The 20294-nt window shown below is 43.5% G+C and overlaps 1 protein-coding gene across 1 annotated transcript; it reads left to right on the top strand.

Annotated features, from left to right (window-relative positions):
• Window positions 1–1916: 1916 nt before the first annotated feature.
• On the top strand, window positions 1917–19728 carry CYTIP (cytohesin 1 interacting protein). Its single transcript, XM_084811108.1, has 8 exons — window positions 1917–2420; window positions 6667–6716; window positions 8103–8157; window positions 9696–9798; window positions 9916–10009; window positions 11548–11617; window positions 17147–17213; window positions 18426–19728. Exons 1-8 carry the CDS (start codon window positions 2250–2252, stop codon window positions 18890–18892), a joined length of 1077 nt encoding a protein of 358 aa, XP_084667234.1. The 5' UTR covers window positions 1917–2249; the 3' UTR covers window positions 18893–19728.
• The last annotated feature ends 566 nt before the right edge of the window (window positions 19729–20294 follow it).

Below are 20294 nucleotides of genomic sequence, written 5' to 3'. Positions count from 1 at the left end.
TGAGCAGACACAAAGATCTCCCATGAGGCTAGGCTTTCCCGGTGTGTCTGTAATGACCCAAGATTGGGGGCTTTGCTGCTCTGTAATTCTAATATTATACCAAACCACTGGTGTACACATTCATTTCTTTGGTCCCATTGTAGTCTCTAGCCTTCAAGATCTGTTTGACCAGAGATGTCAGAGAACAGGTAATATGTACGGGCACTATGGCCATCAATGCTCTATCATACAACTTTCAGCTCCAGGGGGTGGTGTGTGTGTGTGTGTGTGTGTGTGTAGAGAGGGATCAGTAGCTTCCAGCAGTGTGATCACTAACAAGTTGCATATTCCTTCCCCCCTGTCCCTCCAATGCATGGAACAGTTTTAAAGCTTAAAACAATGTTTAACATTGTTTTGATCCCCACTAGCAATGGACCACCGTTTCAAGTTAGGTGTGTGTGTGTGTGTGTGTGTAACTACACACACACACACACACACAATTTAACATTATGCACTATACACGCGCACTCACACAGCACTTTCAAGAACATTTTCTTTATTTTATTTTTCTTTATTTTGAGTGACATTGACCAGACCAAAATTGCGTATGATTGGACCCAGTCACTTTCACCAGTTCCATTGAGAACAGGATCCTGTTAGAAACAGGGAAATATGGCAAATATACACCCCACCTGCACCCAGGACCTTCTCAGTTGTCTCTGTAAAGTTATCAGGCTCTTGATACTAGATCAGAGTTAATGACATGGTAGAACTGATATAAGGGGGAAGTCACTCCTGACGTTTTTATTGCGAATAAATGTTGTAATAGTAATAACCTGTTAAACATGAGTTGACATTAGCTGGAAATCCTCAAGTATCTGTGCAAATGTTAATTCATAGACCCCAAAGAACGGCTTAAAGAATATGCATGCGTGCTACTGAAGAGGTGCATTCTGAAAGGTACCTGACCACACTCACGCTCAGGGCCAGACATACAGTTTACAGGAAACAAGATAGCAAGAAAAGCATGTCTTTTTCTTGCAAAGGTAGGTACAGGAAACCAAAGAGTGGGGAACAGGAAATAAAAAGTACCGCCTGTTGGTTAAAGATGATCTAGAAGAGCTCAAAAATTAGACTAAGTGGAAGCTTTGTTTGAGAGGATTTTGCCAACCCCAATTTCTCAAAATTTCAGGGACCCTTCCCCAAATTATGTTTTTTTCATGCAATAAACCTTGTATTATACAGCACTTGTGGGAAATCCAGATGTCTTTCTGCAAGGTTCTGTTCATATTTTCTCAGGTCTGAGGCAGAAATATTTTGCCACTGTGAAAATTATCTACTGCAATTACTGTAACTATGTACATGGTGTGGAATATGGTTGCACAAGTATGAAAGGGCAGGAGGGTTTAAGAGAACTTCATCTTTTAGGGCTGTAATGCTTGCCTTGTGTTTGAGGCAAGTGTTATGAACCACTGAAATTTGTATTTCTGAAATAAGAAATGCAAAATTCAGCAACATCACTAAATAGGAAGGTGGGTGATGACCCATAAGGTAATTTACATCTACATGTTTGCATCATGGGATATGCGTCTGGAAGTCCTCAGAAATCCCCAGAGAAAGATGGCACTTATGGGTACTTCCTACACATTTTGTCCCCCAGTTGTGGATACCACAATAGGCGGTATCCGCCACGTTTTCATTCCCAGCCCTGGCTTAAGCCTTTCTAGAACTAGCCATACCTCTCTAGGAAGGCCTCTCTCTTGCTTGAAGACTCACTGCTTTACATTTAACCAATGATTTTGAATCTAAACATTTTTTCTAAAAATCTTCCCTTATGTGGAAAATGGTGGTTAAAAAAAAAAGCTAAACCCTGTAAAAGCAACAAACTCATCAAATTCAGGGACATTTTAAGCCAGATGTTGTTTTAGTTACAAACTACTACCAAGGGGTATAAGAATTGCATGATCCGAGTTACTTCTGTTTGTCTCAAAGGAGTGGGGGCACGCAGGGGAGGAATAAGCAGATTGCTTTAATTGCAAGGCCCAACTCTTGTAAGCTTAAAAAGAGATATTGAGTAACACTGAGTGATCTGTGAGAAGAGATTTATGTAACCTACACCTAAACCACAAGTCACATGGGCTTCCCCCCTCCTCTTTGTGTGTGTGTATAATTTTGCACACAGTGGAGGTTATGTTTTTAGTTTGCTTCCTCAGTCATGCAAAGCTGTTTAAGCAATGCCAGCCTGTGAATGACTTCGAGCTGAATTCAAGATGTCCTTAAAGAGGCTCATTCAGCAGAACCGTAATGCCAACTGTGTGGGCTACCGTGTAAGCTCAGCTTACACCCCCTTCTTGGAACCAATCAGTAGCCCACCACTGGACAACAAAAGGAGCCACGCATTGACAAATTCAATGGGAACGTTGTGTAGTGACTGCAAACAGGTACGTTTTCACTTCAGAACTTTTCAGAACTTTACTTGTGAACCCATGTTTCACATTTTGGTTGCAGCACTTTGTGTTCATATTCCATTTATTTTCAAGGTTTAGGCCAACAAGAAGTAATTGATGTGGAGGGTGGGTTTGCTGGGGAAGATAGATAATAGGTCAGATTCCACCTGATGTTTATTTGAGGAATTCCATCTTAGTTCTTATGCCTGTTAACTGCTGCCCCATCCACAGGAATTTAGCAGGTGAAGCTGTCCCCACCATTCATCTCCATGTCTGGGAAAACTGCATCTGTTAAATTTCTGTGTGTCAGGGCTTCTGGTAAGGGCACCTTTTTAAGGGCATAGCCTGGCATAGGGCCAGCTCTACCATTAGGCAGAGAAAAGCAGTCACCTCAAGCAGCTGAATTTGTGTGTCATGACAGGACTGCAAAATTGTTACTTTTTAATTTATTCAATAATAATAATAATAATAATAATAATAATAATAATTTACTGCCAAAGGGGAGGCACTTGTGGGATTTTCTGCCTCACGCGCCCAAACAACTTGGCCAACCTGAGGTACTCTGCACATTGTTGTGTGGGTTGCCATTTGCTATTCTGCCACAGGCAGCAGAATCGTATCAGGCTGGTCCTGGGCACAAGAGCAGGATCGGTAAAGAGATGGCAAAACCCTAGCTGATCCTAACACAGTCAGCATGAGGGTGGGCCAGGCACGGTCTGTACTGGTGTCTGCTTGTGCTCTGGTGAGATCTTTTAAAGCAGCCATAGTCATGGGCTCTGTGCCCAAGATCAATTCGCATTTGAAGCCACCTCTGACAATTTGCACTGCTGCTGCTTGATAATTGTCTAGTTGTGCCATACTTGGGACTGCTCTCCATTTACGAACACTCTGAGAAGGTTTGAAATCAAGGGAAGTTCTTGCTTTCCAGTTTAGGGGGCTGAGATTTGTTTCCTCAGGTGTGATTTATTTAACTTCAGGCTATGGCGATGACTGAGTTTTTGGTGTCTCGGAGAGATGCCTTTTTGCAATGATAGTAAAAACCAGCAAAACATTAACCGAGTCTTCAGACAGACATGTGGGGTGGGGAGGAGGGTGGGGGGAAAGGGGGAAGATAAAAATGGCTGAACCCATCTCCCCTTCATTTTGTCATTTTTCAGAACAGGGACTATTTATTTGTATTGTAAGTCGCATAAATTGACCTTCCTCCCTTTTTATTTACTGCTTTAATTTTGGCAATAAATGTTTATATAAATTATATCTGATAATTTATATTTATTTATTAAATTTCTTAATTGCCCATCTGGCTGGTCACCCGGCCACTCTGGGCGATGTACAATAATACAACAGTTTAAAACAATAAAATTCCACATTAAAACATCGTATTTCTAAAAATACCCTAGCCCACCCCAAATGCCTGCCTGAACAACCACGTTTTTAATGCGTGGCAGAAGCTCATTGAAGCTTAATTAATTGTCTAATATGGGCAGCAATGTTACGGGAAGCAATGAGATGACTTCCCTTGGTAGAAATGGGAAGCGTCTGCTAGGAGAGAAAAAAAATGTTGGTGAGCATTTCTACACAAGTCATTTACTGTGTGTTTGTGGTTTTTTACGGATTCTTTAGACGATGTCATGATCCTCCAGCTTCGCTTCTAATTTTAAGAGTACTTTCCCAGGGTTTTTTAGAGTGGGGAAAATGGGGTATTATTTCTGAAAGCTAAGTAAAAGGTATTTTCCTACTTGTGTAACTGCTATATTCTGCTATAGCACAATGCCACCTAGAGATTATATAGTGAAAAAACAAGAAAGGAAAAGCTCTTTGTGTAGCACTTGGATCCCAATTTTGTGACGAAACTGAAAGTAGATACAGTGATTAATAGCTCTGTGTAGACAAGCTCATTTAGAAAGGATGAAAGACAAAGGATCAGAAATGGGTAGCAGGATAGAGATTGGTTCTCTCGCTCTGAGAAGTAGGTTTTGTTTGGCTGGGTGAGGAGCAAGGATTGGGCTGGGGATTAGCAAGAGTTCTACAGTGTTGGGTTACTGGGGGTACTTATTAGCAGGGTTCCTACATCTTATTATGTTTTCCTGGGCATTTAGAGATAAGGTTTTAAATATTGGTTGGATATTGGCAACTATTGGCATTGACCAATGGGTAATGTGCATATAAGCATGTGGTGAACTGGTTGTCTGCAGATATCATGGAGCAGTTATTTACATACTGTTGTGTCCAGAGGGTTGGGTCTAAGTCATGCTTAGATTAGACCCATTTAAATCAGTAGGACTTAGGTTAGTCAAGGGTAAATTCTCCTGAGATAGCAGGATTTACAGCAGTGATGCCAAGTGGATTATAGAATTACCAAGTTCATCTATCCAGCTCCCCACTAACTCTCCTACAAATGGTTGGAAAGAGATGTTCTCCACTCCATTCAGTTGCACAGTTTATAGATATCCTTGAACATGGTACCATGAGTATTTTGTCCAAGAGGTAGGGAAAGACTACCATATAAGAGGGTGGAAAGGATATAGTCACTTAGAACTTGCATGTAGTAAACCTTTGGTATGGCATTGTTCTCCAGCAACAGCCAATATAGATTCTTAGAAGATGAGAAAGGCATACATACACATAATTGTTCGTCATACGTATTGTAAGTATTAGCAATGTATTAGATATTAGAAACCATTTAAATGTATTTGACAAAAGCTTCTGTAGCAGACAGAAGGAAGTGCTTTCATTACAGAACATGAAATTAACTGCCACAGGATGCGTGATGGACACTAGTTTAGATATATTTTAAGGAAGCTTTAGACAAATTAATAGAGGATCAGTTAATCAAAAGCGATTAGCTAGTACAATGCCACTCCACCAGCTTAAGCTGGGGCGGATTTGTCCTTCCTGCCTCTTCAGGCAGGAAAGGGGACACATGGTGCTTCTCCTACATAAGTGTGGGTTGCATGCTGGGCAGGCTTGGGTGGCCACCTTATAAGATGGACCTGCCCACATGCATGGTCTCTTGCTCTGAGTGGCTACCCACCCACCCTCCCTCAAGTCAGTGTAAAATTAGCTAGCTGCCTATTTGGGGGGCTGGGTAGGAATGTTTTGGTGTGCCTTGATTGGCCAAGGGGCACATCTTTTTTGCCTACCCCACACTGAATTGGATCGGGGTGGATTGATTTGTCTAATTGGCTTGATTCTGGTCACAACTGGCAACTGGTGTGGGCACCAAATGAGGTGGGATGTGACCCTGGTGGGCACCCTGAGCCACCTGGAGGCGGAGGAGAGGGTGACTCAACCTCCTCTCATTGCCAGCTGCCTTGTGAGTGTGGTTGTCTGGGAGCTGCCCTTGGACCATGGCGGATCTCATTCATCGACTGCCAACTAGCAGCGATGGGTGGGACCAACCATGGACCCCTCAGTTCGCCAAAATGGCCGGCAGGCAAGGAAAAGCACGGATCACCTACACGGCATACTGGCGCTTTAAGCCAGGGTGGATTCGCCCACAGGGAGGCTAAGTTTGACAGCTAAGGTCCCCCTGCAGAGATGGTGCCCACACTTCACCGGAATTTGTTGATTGCCTGGTTGCAGATTCAATGTTGAGAACAAATTTGTGGCTCGTACTCCCATTCATGTTGCCTGTGTCTTCATTCCAGTGGGTCGGAGGGTTGGGGGCCATGAAGAATACATTTCTCCATGTTTCAGAGAAGTATACTTCTCACTACCAAAAAGTGTCTGATAGACAGTTGCATCCTCCATAGATTTGTCTGTCAGTGGTGACTAGGCAGTCATAATAGCTACCCAAGGGAGTATGCCTCTGAGTACCAGATGCTGGGCTGCAAGAACGGGAGAGGGCTATTGCCCTCATGTCCTGTTTGTGGGCTTCCCAGGGCTATCTGGGTGGCCTGGGAAACAGAATGCTGGATGAGACAGGCCCGTGATCTGATCCAGCAGGGCTCTTTGAATGTTCTTCTGCTCCTAAGCTGGAGACAATCGAGAAGGGATGGCTGTCTTCTCTGTGGTGTCCTGCTTTTATCTTCCAGAGGCATCTGGGTGGCCCTGTTAAAAGGATGCTGGACTATAAAGACCTTATAGGATCCAGCAAGGAAATTCTGCTGTTCTTATTAGCATCTCTATTGCTCTATATGTAAAGCTTTCATCCAGCTCATTAATGAATTTTGTTTTATAGAATTAGATATTAGATTTCTAATGGAACTCACTGTCTTCTTTTGACATCTGTTTCTAGCTTGCTTTATGTAGAACGAGTTCCTTGGGTGACTCTTCTGGCCCACAAAGGTAATAAAGACATCACTTTCTCTCCTTTAGTACTAGCAATTATACTATTAGTAATGCAATAATTGTATACACCATACCTATTGAATGATGATGTAAGTGTGAAATAGATAAATGCAATGAAATCTGTGGGATGGAGAGTAGTAGAAGCATTGAGCCATTCATAAGGGCAACCCATCCCTGAACCCAGTAGCTAATGCAATACATGCCAAATTGCAACGGGATGGAGTTAGAGAAATAATATTGGGAATGGAGCTTCTGTTTAGGGAAAAACCCTCTTGAAATGTAACGTGTGCCAGCTCATTGTCATAGTGGGCATTTGATCAATTTCCCTGTCCTACCTATTGGTAGACACATTGAATTGGTTTACATGTCACAGTGGCAATTCCTGGGTTGTTTAACCCAGGAATCACAGGGATGAGCTGAGCACGCAAGCTGCATGCTTGTTGTTTCTACTTTTAATTAACAACCCAAGAATGTCCTGTTTCTGAGTTGTTTCATGATGTACAAACCCAGAGCTCTGAGTTCTTTATGGGTTATAAAACCCAGAGTTAACCCAACAATTATCCATGATTTGTTGTTGTGTTAACTCTGTGTTGTTTAACCCGTAAACAACCTAGAGTTTCCAGGTTCACACATCATGGAACAACTGAGGAACAGGGCATTCCTGGGTTGTTAATTACAAGTGGAACTGACAAGTGCACAGCTCTCATGCTTTGGTCGCCCCTACAATTCCTGGGTTAAACAAACCAGGAATTGCCACTGTGACATGCAAAATAGGTCAATGGGTTGGATCCAATGGTGTCATTCTGCTGACAGAACTGCTTCCATCAATGGAACTGGGAGAAGGGCAATTCCCCCTGTCCCCGCAGCCCCCTATGTGCCCCAGAAATTTGTTCTGGAGGGCTACGGAACCCCCAAGAGAAGATTTTGGGGTGATGCAGCGGGCTGCAGGAGAAAGGTAGAGAAAGTCTCATTGCATTAGCAGACATCCTCTAGTGTGATGTTAGATTTAATCCTATGTCAGAGCACTGAGGAACTGCCCCATCACTCTACGTTTATGGTTTACTGAGTGGTCTAGTTCACACAACCAAATTGGGAAGCTGAATATGTGGACTGAATGGATTTGTGCAGGCTATTGCAAACCATTCAATTCACATTCTCCCTTTGTCCGTTTGATCATGTGGATTTGTTCTGTAAACAATCCGGCCCAAGTCTTCTCTGGCAAGGTGTAGTGGGAGGGCGAAATCTCAGAATGAAGAATACTCAGCACACTTGTTAAGTACTACTGGCACGTGTGATGAATAGCACATTTATCCTATATAAAGTTTTAAAGAAGTTCTACCTGTACAAAGGATTATTATTAACTTTTTAAAAAATTTAATGCAGAAAGTCACTTAAAATCCTGAAAGAAGATAATGAAACATTTGGATTTGAAATTCAGGTGAGGCTTTAACTTTGTGTACAGAGGGACTCTGTGGCCGTGATCCCATCTGACCATGAGGCATATGAAACAGCAAAGAGTAGTTTCTTTTGGGTGTGTGCGGGGCGAAATGGAAAAGGAGAAATTTGAGGAAATGGAGCAGGAGAGGAATGTTAAATATCCTTCCCCAGTGCTGCAATCCTTATCTAATTCATCCATGCATGCCCCTTCTCTCTCCCTCTCCCTCCCTCGCCCCCTCTCGCTCACACACACATGGATTTTCTCCATGCCACTAATGCTGAGTCTGCATTTCATAACTACTTTGCCACACATTTCTGAGTACCAATCTTGGAGGAATAAGAGTCAGTCTTCCTGTGAGCGGCCAGGCAATTAGTGCTGTTTTTCAGCACTGACTGCAAGATAGGAGAGTGAAAAGGGCCCTTGAGGTGTGAATCTGGGGTCTCTTTGTGCCTTGCCCTGCCCTTTTCCTTGCCTCTTTCAGCCTGTCTAACAGCTGGGGAACACACACGAGCTGTGAATGAATTATTACTACTTCTGTGGAGGAATAGGAGCAGCCTCCTCATAATCATGCTTGAGCAGCTTGTGGTAACCTTACAAATATAATGGAGAAGGACAGCCTTGTTGCTGGGTGGGGATCGTGTTTGTTCCTGTTATTTTCCCGTTACCTTTTTTATTATTATAGAAAGGGGAACTGTTTGGTTTAGCGCTGGGTGAGTGGGTGGAAATACCGTTTGGTGGGTACATAAAGCAGGCCCGCAGGCCCGCTGCCACATGTGGAGATTAGGGTGGCCACTTGCATTTTGCCAAAACAGAGGAAATGCAAGAGGACATGGATTTGCATAAAATCTGCATATGCGAATTTAGATGTATAGATGGAAATTTAGAAATAATTAATATAATTTAAATAGAAATACAATACATCTCACCATAGTGTAGAAGACTGACCAGGTGACCTGTGTGCCTGCCTGCTCAATCTGACCAGTTGGCTGGGGCATGCTGGGAGTTGTAGGCCTCTTCTCTGTCTAAGCATACATAGGACTGCACCTTAAGTCTCAAGATGTAAAAACTGTGCTGAAGCACAGCTTTATTCTTCAAAGTAGCCACAGGATTTATTCTTGGAGATATTTTTTCAGAGATCTCTGCAGGCTATATTTTAATTTTAACCATTGAAAGAGGCCCAGAAATAAAGGATACAGGGCCTAAACTCACTGGGGTACTTTGAAGAATAAAACTCTAGTTTTTACATCTTGACACTTAGCCCCTCCTTCACATTGGGTAATTTTGGATGTTCTCCAGTTTTCTCTAACCTCGCTGACTGTTCATGGGCAACTTCAAGGCCCGCGCTCTGCCTTCTTATTATTCTTTTTGAGAAACAAATAGAGGACACCTTTAAACAGAGGATTGTCCTCTGACCACTCTTCAAATGGAGGACTGTCCAATGTAGAGTAGGACACATAGCCACCGTTGTGGAGATCTGTGCATTTGGGCCTCAGGCTGCAAGGCTGCTACTAACAACACTATGTTTCTGATATTTACAGGTTCTTCCATTTCAGCGTCAAAGTAATAACTTCTTGGAAACTTGCACTTATGTCTGCAAAGTAAAAGAAGAAAGCCCTGCCTTTCTTTCTGGACTCCAAAGCGGTAACTAGTCTTTCCCCATCCTAGCCCTTCCTCCAGCTCACTTTACTGCTTTTTGACGATACCAAGACAGTGATGAATGTCCAAGGTCTAATTACTCCCATTTTGCAATGGTCACAGGTTATATTCTGACCAGTATCAATGGAATGAGCACGGAGAGACTCTGTCGCAAGGAAATGGTGGATTTGATCAAATCATCAGGGAATCTTCTGAGGTAATGAAGAAGCCTTTTATGCCTGTGTATTCAGGCTGCAAGCTCAAAGAAGAGAAAAGGATTTGTTTGTTTGTTTCTGGTGGCGGTAGTGGTTTGTTCTTGCTGCTGTTGTTGCATTGATTTTTCACATGCTGAGGAAGAAATGAAGTTATTTTGTCTAGAGTGAAATGCTGCTGCTAATAAGAGGTAAGACACTGCTGTACAAAGGCTGAGAAATGGCCACGGGAGCACACAGTCTCCAGTGATGGATCAATGAGATACACCTCAAGAGATGTACAAGATATGGGCTGAGAGGCCTATGGGCCACCCATGGCCTGGCATGGGTGCCCTGTCCCCCCAATTCGCCTTGTGCTGTTGTTGCACCTACCACACAGGTGGGTGGGTGCACAAGGAGAGTCATCCCCATGTGTCCTGTTTCCCAGCACAATTGGGCTGCACCAGCCTGTCTGTCAGGTGGGCTGCAGGAGCCCAATTCTGATGGAGAACAGGGCTCATAAAGAGAACCATCCGCAGCAGAATCTATTTTTAGAACATTGGAGAGTACTCAATTTGCCATTTAGCGTTTAGATATTTCCTGAAAAATGACACACAGCTTGACTATCAATTAGATTTTCTATTACCCCATGGCTCTCATGGAACATATCAATGGGGCTCAACCCAGAGGGGGATAGGAACTGTGACCCAGAGAAACAGCCTCTCTCCTATTTCTACTCTTTCCAACCACAGCCCAGAAATATCTCTTTGCCATGACCACTCTAGAGGACACTGTTCAGTGGCATTTATCCACCAATGCATTTGGTATTGCTTCGTGTTATTAACCATTACCACTTATTTTCTTTGGTCAGAGGGGTGTCAGTGCTGAAGCAAAGTACCAGTTTTATCCTTCATCCACTTGAGCTGCCAGAAGTTTCTTTAGCTCAGCCTCCAGCAACCTGGTGCCCTCCTCATTTTTACAGCTACAATTCCCAGCATTCCAGGTCATTGGCTGTGCAGGCTGGGACTGATGGGAGTTGAAGTCCAAAACGTCTGCAGCACACTAGGTTGGGGAAAGCTGCTTTAGCTTGTCAGCTCAGTGGCAATCCTGTCTGTGTGCCTATCTGTCTCAAAAATCAAATATTTAAATGATTTCTGTAAATGTTCACAGTAAAACCAGATGTTTACTATATAATGGGCCAAGGGACTGGGGATGGGCATCTCCTTTGTTCTCTTCTCGTGAGCTTTCCATGGGCACATGCTTAGGGAGAGGGGACGCTAGACTAGATGTAGGCTTGACCTGATCCTGCATGGTCATTTCTTACATTTTTATATTATGTTTATATTAGTATTATGAAATTTTATGAAAAGCAGTATAAACATGTCATCCTCATATTAATAAATATATTTGCTGTTTACAGGTCACAAAAAGAAAAACAAGTGAGAAAGACACAACAGTGCTTTTTTTAGCAGGCAAAGCACAAATATAAAGGCCCTGTTCTGAATTTCTCACTTGTTTTTATTTACTTGATTGGAATGCCTCACTGTTGTTTTTCTGTTTACAGGTTAGTTATTGTGAATGAAGCCTTGATTGTGAAAAGAATGGAACTGGAAACCAAGCTGCGATTTTTGAAGGTACTATTTCCATATAGAATGTGAAGTATCAGTTTTGTACGATAGCGCCACCTTGTATTTAATAACTCACCTGGTCACCATAGGCAACCAGGTATTCTGTGGAGGTGAATGAATGGGTTTATTTACAAGGCTGGTGTAGAGTTTGTGGATAAATCCTCTGAAGAGATATCTGTTAGCTTATATCCTTCTTTTCTTCCCTTCAAGGTGTTAAATGAAAAGCCAAATTTTCAGCTTGCTGGAATGACTTAGTGGAGGCAGTAGACCAAGAAGAATAACATCCTTTTGGCTTTCCTTTGGCTCTTTGTGTCTGCAGCTTAAGCCAGTAAATGACTGAATATGGGTAGGGGAGAGGAGAGGAAGGAGTCAGCACCTTGTGACCAGTAACAGTTCGCAGGGTTTGTGTGTGTGTTTTTTAAACATCATAGCTTCTAATCTAATTCACTGTAGAGCAGCCTTCCCCATCCTGGTGCCCTTCAGATGTTTAGACTACAATTCCCAACATTCCTGATCAGGACAGGGCCAGCATATGCACAGATGTTATTAGCTGGACCCAGCAGGAATAGTCCTGTTCCCTTCTCCACGTGTTTAGTATACATGCGGAGAAGGTCTGGAAAAGGGTAGCTAGTGTGTCTAAGCAATGATAACATGACATTTCAACAGCAGGACTCCTAAAGGTACACCACGACTCTTGACTTGCTTCACTAGATTTCTTTTTTATTAATACACACACAGCCAAAGTAATCTAGCTGATATCTTTCAGAATGGTACTGTTACTTGTCATGTTTTGTAAAGTCAATGAGTGATACGGAGAACGTGGGAAAGGGAACAGAGGGGTGAAGGTCAAAGAGTTGAGGTGGTGGTTTATGGTTTAACCATCACCTCACTGGTAGAGGTAAGAGAGATGGAAAATGGTGGTCCCAGGAGTTCCAATCTGGAGCTATGTAGGGCCATATCACCAGAAGACCTGTCTTGCCCTGTTGTGGGGTCTGACCCAGACCTTCCTTAGATTTTGCTCACGTAATGTTAAGCTCAAAATGATTAGAAATTTAGTTTAAGTCACGATGAAAGCCAAATTCTGTATCCTATACTAAGCTCCACATTCGCAGGGTGGTTCCATGGAATCCACACAGGCTCGTTCAAGCAATATGGTCCGATCCAGCCCTATATGTGGAAACAGTGCGCTGGCTCTGCCTCCACCATCCTTATCCATCCATGCAGGGATGGTCAGTCTGAATGGAACCTATGCCAAAAACCCTGCACAGTCAGTTCCCAAATAAAAGTCTGACAACTGACTGCATAATTTTGGCTTATGCATGTTAAGATTTTGGCTTTCTTCACATGGAGCTTTTATCCTGCGATTGAGATTGCTCCTTCACGGACATTTGCAGGCTCTTTACAGGACACTGTGATTATTCAAGGCGTCTCCTGCACTAAATGCCCTTTGCTCTGTTTTTAAATAGATCACAGATAATGAGCTATCAAATTTCCCCCCTCGTGTTCCGCTTGAGTTCCCTCGGTGAAAAGAGTTAAAGTGGCAAGAAAAGGAGCGAGGTCAATGAAAGAGAATGGAAAACCCAGATACGGGGAGAAGGAGGGGGAAAGGAAGCACGTCAAAAAGGGAGTCGTTGTGATCCTGCATTTAAAACAGAAGCAGAAATCCCCGTTTTAGGGGATTCAGATCTTTCAAGTGAAGTTCAAACCGGCCAAAGCCCAGAGTTTCAGTGCACTGGATTTGAACAGAATTACTGTATGGCAGCCTTCCTCAACCTGGTGCCTTCCAAATTTTTGGACTTCACCTCTCATTAGCCTCTACCCACATGGTTAGAAATGCTGAGAGTTGTTATCCCAAACAACCAGAGGGCAGCTGGTCAGGAGAGGCCATACGCGGTATCCTGACATAAATAAATAGCAGTCCTTTAAAAAATATCAAATATTAGATCAGAGATTGCAGATCATTATTCCTAATCTGGATATTGACTTCTGGTATGATCTTATTTCACCTCCTTGGGGTGTTATTTCCCTTTACTTAGTGTCTGACTTGTTTCCCTGGATGAGAACTGTGTGAAATTCTGGCAGGAACAGGGTTACGCAATCCCAGCACAATGGGGCCTTCATCTTAGTTAGAACCATTAGGGCACAATCCTATGCATGTTTAGACAGAAAAAAAGGCCTACAACTCCCAGCATTCCCCAGCCAGCAAGCTGGCTGGGGCATGCTGGGAGTTGTAGGCCTTTTCTCTATCTAAACATGCATAGGATTGCGCCCTTAGTTGCTGCTGAAATGCCCCATAAATCATCAACGCAACAATGCTGCCAATATCCAACACAGAATTTGAGGGAAAGGTCCTTTCTGCCCCTGTTGTTGCTGTTGTTCACTCTGCTGTGTTCTTCTCCCCTGGTATAAACTCTTCAGAGCAGCAGAAGCCAAGAGGGGAGTGTGGCAAGGCTACATGCCTGGCTAAACCACTTATGCAATGTGGAGCCACCACCTCACCACCTGAGCCTGACCTCCAAATGACTCTGATGCCTAGGATGGCCGCAAGCGCTTTGATTAAAGTAGCTAAGCAGGCAAAGGACCCCTGCCGTCCAGCCTAGAAAGAGCTAGGAATGAGCTGCCCTGGAGAGCTGGACCTTTCAGTGCTGTGATTAATGAGAACACAGCAGTTGATTATTAGGAAGCTTGGCAACTAGAAAGAATGCAGCGTGGATTCCAGTCCTGTCAGTTATCCAAGCTTGCATAAACTGCCCGACGTGCTTTCTCTCTGTCTCCGAAGGAAGGCTTTAGAAGGTGTCGAGTTTGCTAGTATAATACATTGGCTGCAATCTGGGATATATATTCATATGTTCGTGTGACCAATGCCACAGGGAAGGCCACCTACTTTAGGTTTTAATTGTGTCCCTATTTGTACACAGGACCGTAGCTTAGTGGTAGAGCACATGGTTTGTATGCAGAAGGTCCCAGGTTTGATGCCCGGCATCTCCAGATAGAGCTGGAAAACTCCCGGAGAGCTGCTGCTGCCAGTCAGTGTCAACAATACTGGGCTAGATGGACCCACGGCCTGACTCAGTATAAGGCGGCTTTCTATGTTCCTATTTGAAAGCATGCACATTCTCCAGGAACACTCGTTGGTGACAAAGGGTATAACATCTCCTGATCGTAACTGCTGCATTAATATAAAGCTAGGATGCTGCTGCTTGCCAGTTTTTCTACAAGAAGGTCTCTTAGACTCCAATGCCTTACTTGGTTTTTTTTTTTCAACTCAGGTCCCTAGAAGTGTGACCAGCAAGTCAATTTGGAAAGTTGAATGCCCAAGTAATCTTAACTGATAAATGAAGCCATAAATAGCTGCCTTATAAGTATTATTTTTCTTTGTGGTGTGTCAAAAGAACCCCACTGTCTTAGTCATACTTTAAAACACACACAACCTTTTGGAGGCATCAACAGTAATAATTTTTAAAAAAGGACTGAAAGGTTTATCTTACTGCAGCATGGATATAATGCAGCCATTGGGCAGTATCCAATGTGATGCTAACGCTAACATAAATTATGTTGTGCCAGCGTAAACAACCTCTAGCACACTGCCAATAGTGCTTGTTGGCATGATGGGTGTTCCCAGAAAATCTACAGGTTGTTTATGCTAGCAAAACTTAATTTACATGAGCAGCAGTGTTGCCTTGGATTGTGTTTGTAAGTGTCCGCTCATATGTTTGTGGGGGTTTTGGTAGTATGTTTGGAGTCCTCAAGATGTTCACCACTTACAGTATCTCTGCTGCCCCATCCATTCGCTTTAATTGGGCTCTAACTGACCACAGTGCCTTTTTAGTGAAATCCTCAAATTTAAAGAAAAGCACCATGGAAAGGAAGATAAAACACCACCTCCTGATTGTAGGTTCTGAGCCTTGTTCCACTGAAGACAGTGATGAAATTACCATTGATTTAAATGGTGGCTGGATCATTATAATTATCATTATAACTTTCTTCTGGAGGGGAAAAAGCCTTGGTATTAACGAACATGTTTTTTTAATATTACTATGGAAACGTGTTGGTATCTATCAGTATAGCATGAAACTGCATTTAAAAACAAAACAAAACCTGAAACACAATTGGCCTCAGTCCAGAGAAGTTCATGGTATAAATTAGTTGCAATTGCAGGGCCATTCTACATTGCTCCCGCCATTGCAATGAATTCGGTGTCCCATCGGGTTAAACGCTCTCGCATTAAAACGTGATTATTCACACTCACCCATTTTCCCCGTTGCAGTGCTTCATCGAATGCGTGAGCTCGGTTCACACTCGAGCGCTGTGCTGTTTTCCTGCTGTTTTCCTGCGCGCGCTTGTCTGATCTCGGATGCTAAGCGGGGTCGGCCCCAGTCAGTGCTTGGATGGGCAACCGCCTGGGAATCAGGCTTCCTGCATTGAGCAGGGGGTTGTTCTATCCCTTCAAATGAGACTAAGTTTTACCCCCTCCTATCCCCGGCTCAGGATGTTTTTTTTTTAAATTAAGGCGTTAGCTTCACAACTTCGAAGCTTCGAAGATCATGCCTGAATTAGAAAAAAAAACATGGCGGAGAAGCCCCAATTCTGTGAGGATAATGCCTTAATTTAAAAAAAAACATCCTGAGCTGGGGATAGGAGGGGGTAAAACTTAGTCTCATTTGAAGGGATAGAACAACCCCCTGCTCAGTGCAGGAAGCCTGATTCCCAGGCGGTTGCCCATCCAACTACTGACCGGGGCCAACCCCGCTTAGCTTCCGAGTTCAGACAAGCGCACGCACGCACATCCAGCCCTTTGCTTGTTGCTGAGGAAACGGGGGCTGCTGAGGAAGCTATGCGATCAGTAGCCGGAAGACGACATGGGGCTGTCGAGAGCTGTGATTGGACAGGAGGGAAATACAAACACCGCCATATATGTGTTTATATGCACATATAAATGTGCATATAAACACCGCCAGGCAGGGGAGGGGACTATGACCGGATATGGTAGCAAAGGTGGAAAATCAAAGCACATTAAGGGGAAATACTGGGATATTAGGGTATTGAAAGTGGGAGCACGGAAGTGGGAAATTCTAGTTCTAATTCGAGGCAGGTACTGCGTAGTGTGAAAGGCAGGCGGTGAAACCTCATTGGAAGCGAAAAAAGGTGGTAAGTGTAGATCCAGCCGCAATCAACTTAAGGGTGTAGTACTATGCATGCTTAGACAGAAAAACATGCATCGTATTACACCCTAAGTGTATAATCATACAGGGTTAAATCCAATGTTGTGATAGCGGATTTCTGTCCATGCAGTGGGACTTCCCCTTGCTCTCCTCCCCCCTGCACATCCCCAGATCTGCTCCAGAGAGTCCATCAACCCTCTGGACTAGATTGGGGGAGCCGCAGTGGGCTGCCAGGAGGGCGAATTCATTGCACCAGTGGCTTCCATTCTGCTGACAGACAGACAGCATTGGATCCTATCCACAATCTTTTAAAGCTAGTATTATATCCCAGATTGGTTTAGGAATTATAATGATTGGTGGTTGCCTTTTACAGAAAACTCTGCAGGAAAAGTTGGTAGAGTTTCAGTCTCTATGCTTACGAGAACACCACCTTGCTAATGGTAAGTCTGAACGTTCTATTACAGGAAGTAAGAAAATATTGCTGCCCCAAGTTTCCTGTACAGGAATGATGTGAACTCCTTCAATATGTGTGAAGTTGCATGGTTTCGATTTTGGCTTGCCTTTCTTACCCCTGCCAATGAAAGCTTTAGGGAAAGCTATATAGAAGAATACTGACCATATGCTTCCAGCTTCTTGTCCATTATTAAAACATTTGCATGATTTGTGTACATATACAATTGTCTTTGGTGTGGGTTTGCCACCTTTAGGAAGCTGTATTTTATTCACCCTGCTGTTCTAATGTATTTTTATTGAAATGTGTAATTTGTTTTATTGACTTTAAAATTTCATTGTATACTTTAGTGTTGCTTTGCTTTTAATTTTCATTGTCAACTGCTTTGGGATAAATATTTATAGATGGCATACAAATGCCTTAAATGTGTGAATGTATTTTCTGTCCACTTGTATCAACTTTTTTGGTTGATCTGGAAAATGAATCTTTCCATCACATCAGGACCTACAGATTAAACACCCCCTCCATTCAGTGTCCAGGACTTGGACAAGAAGCAGAACGATACTTTTGATTTATGTGCAAGTTGCTTAGGTTTCTCTCTCTCTCTCTCTTCCTCTTCAAATATGCAGATGTTCAGTTAAGCTCAACTCTAATTTGAATCTGAGAGGGGAAGGGAAACTTTGTGGGGAGAGAGGAGACATGTGCATGACAGGGACCTGCAAACGGAAAGAGTTGCAGTGAGGTAGATTAGACTGAGAGACAGTGAAGGGCCCAACGTCACCCAGGGAGCATCACGGCTGGGTAGGGAATTTAAGACTGATTCTCCCCTATTCTAGTCCGACACTCTAACCATCACACCACACCAGCTCAGTATTATTGTTCCCCTCACTACAGATAGGGGCTGACGCTGAGAGAGAGTGGCTTGGACAAGGCCAGCTAGGGAGGGGAGGTCATGGCAGACGCAAGATTTGAGCCAGGGACTTCTCTTCTCTTTAGCCACTAGGGCTCTCCCATTTGTACCATGTGTGCCCAGCAGGACACAGAAGTGAAACACTGGTTTCCATCCCTGCCCCAGAGCTTACAATGTCCTCCTAATACTCAAATGATATTTCAGGAAGATCAAGGGCAGCACCTTATTCCTGCCTGTTGCAAACTGAGGTTTCTGAGGATGTAATGCTTGTACTTTCTACCTCTTTTCTAGGGAAAGTGGATTCACCGCTAGATTCTGTGGGACTAGATCCTTCTAACTTATTTGGAGATAATGTTGGGTCAGGGTCAACTGTGGCAAATAAACCCCGATTTTCTAGCGAAAGCAGCTGCTTAAGCCGTTTGAGCTCCATGACTGTGGACAGCGAGGACAGCTTCTACCAAGCCTGTGTTTTTGAGGATCCTACTAATGGGACTTTTAGTCGGCAGTCAAGCACAGAGGATGACTGCTTCCTCCCAAGGGACACTGCAGTTGCTGTTGTGAAGACTTCACTGCGAAGGCACAGAAGCATCAGTATGACTAGTGGCGGATCTGGATCCCCCTCATGGGATGGAGGCAGCCACTCAAACATTTTTGGGACACTCCCACGGAAAAACAGGAAGGGCAGCGTTCGAAAGAGGCTCTTGAATTTCATCCCTGGCCTTCACCGAGCTGTGGAGGAGGAAGAAAGTCGTGTCTGACGACAGGAACAGGTTCAGAACTGCATTCTTTGTTGAAAATTTGGGCAGCAACCCGCAGCTTTGAAACCATATAGTGCCTGCACTTCAGATTGTCATTCAGCGAAGTCAATGGAGGTGAAACAGCTCAGACCGAGAGACGTATTTTTCCTGAAATAGCCTCAGGACGATAGCAATGACATTAAATATATAGATACATATATGGATTTTTGAATTATTATTTTTTGGGAGAAGGGTGGTAGGCTTTCTCTAATAACAGTAGTACAATGTGGGCCTGACATGATTAGTATACAGTATGCGATAGGAACTAGTATTTCATGAATTTACTTCTTCCCCAAGTCTTTAGCTGCTAATAAGAAAATTAGACATATTTATTTTCTAGCTAAGCAAAACAAAGACCCAGTTCACACACTTGGTATTATAACCATCTTCATTTGCACAGATATTAAAGGGTCATGATTGCCCAACGTTGGTATTATATCCCTTCATGATCACATGGAAGAACCATGGCCAGCCCTACCATTAGACAGAGGGAAGAAGCCACGTTAGGCAGCAGATATCCAGAGCTTATTACAGAAAATGCAGCACCATAAGAGGAAGTGTTTTAGTAAAAAGGTTGTTTTTCTTTTTGTAAATATATTTGAAATGCTATTTCACCTGTACATTTGAATACCAGGCTTTAAGAATGGAAAAAGTCATATTTGCATTTCAAAAAACAAACTCAAGGGTCATCACCAAATTGTAAATATTGGGGGATACTCATCAAAATGAAAACAGTAACAGAAAAATTAAAGCTCAAACATGCTAAAAAAAAAAAAAAAGATACTGAGGGAGCAATCCTAGATAGCATCTGGGGGACACAGAATATTTTAGTTTTCTGGATCCAAGCTCAGAGACAGGCTCCAAGCTGGAGCAGGAAACCATGTTCCGCTCCCCATCGTAGCCGGCGCAGTGAAAACCGTGCCAGCGACTTCTCTGCCCTCGGAAAACGGAGCGGGGAGAAGGGGGTGTTCCCAGTGGTGGGGAGAGGAGGAAACTGGGGCAGCAGCCATATGAGATACCCTTTGGCCGCCCCAGCCTCCTTCCCTCCCTGTCCCTGACGTCTCCGCTAGATGGGCAAAATCACCCATCTAGCTTAAACGCAGAGCAGGAGGTGTGAGGAGGCTCCTGCTCTGTGTTGGATATGGAGGCTTACAAGTACCCAGAGCACATCGCATAGGATTGCACCCTAAATTCCAGTATCCAAACTGAAACATCTGAATTTTTGAGATCTGGATTTCTATATGTGTGGTTTGAAGATGCTTATGTAGGCCCACCTCTGAAGCTAAGTTGGTCTGTTCCTGGGATAGGAAGTCCCCTGGGAACTCTGGGCTTTCTAGTCAACCCTCTTTCATTCTGAGAGCCG

Source organism: Heloderma suspectum, chromosome 1 (assembly GCF_057233095.1).
Source record: "Heloderma suspectum isolate Gila_16-S chromosome 1, 16-S_ref, whole genome shotgun sequence".
NCBI lineage: Eukaryota > Metazoa > Chordata > Lepidosauria > Squamata > Helodermatidae > Heloderma > Heloderma suspectum.
The sequence above is the reverse complement of the archived record's forward strand: the minus strand, read 5'-3'. Positions and strand labels throughout refer to the sequence as shown.

Bases quoted from the DNA above. Each gene is read 5' to 3' on its own strand.
- CYTIP (XM_084811108.1), top strand. From the start codon at position 2,250: ATGTCCTTAAAGAGGCTCATTCAGCAGAACCGTAATGCCAACTGTGTG. The intron at 2,421-6,666 runs GTACGTTTTCAC...ATCTGTTTCTAG, and splicing joins TGTGTAGTGACTGCAAACAG to CTTGCTTTATGTAGAACGAG. The intron at 6,717-8,102 runs GTAATAAAGACA...AATTTAATGCAG, and splicing joins GACTCTTCTGGCCCACAAAG to AAAGTCACTTAAAATCCTGA.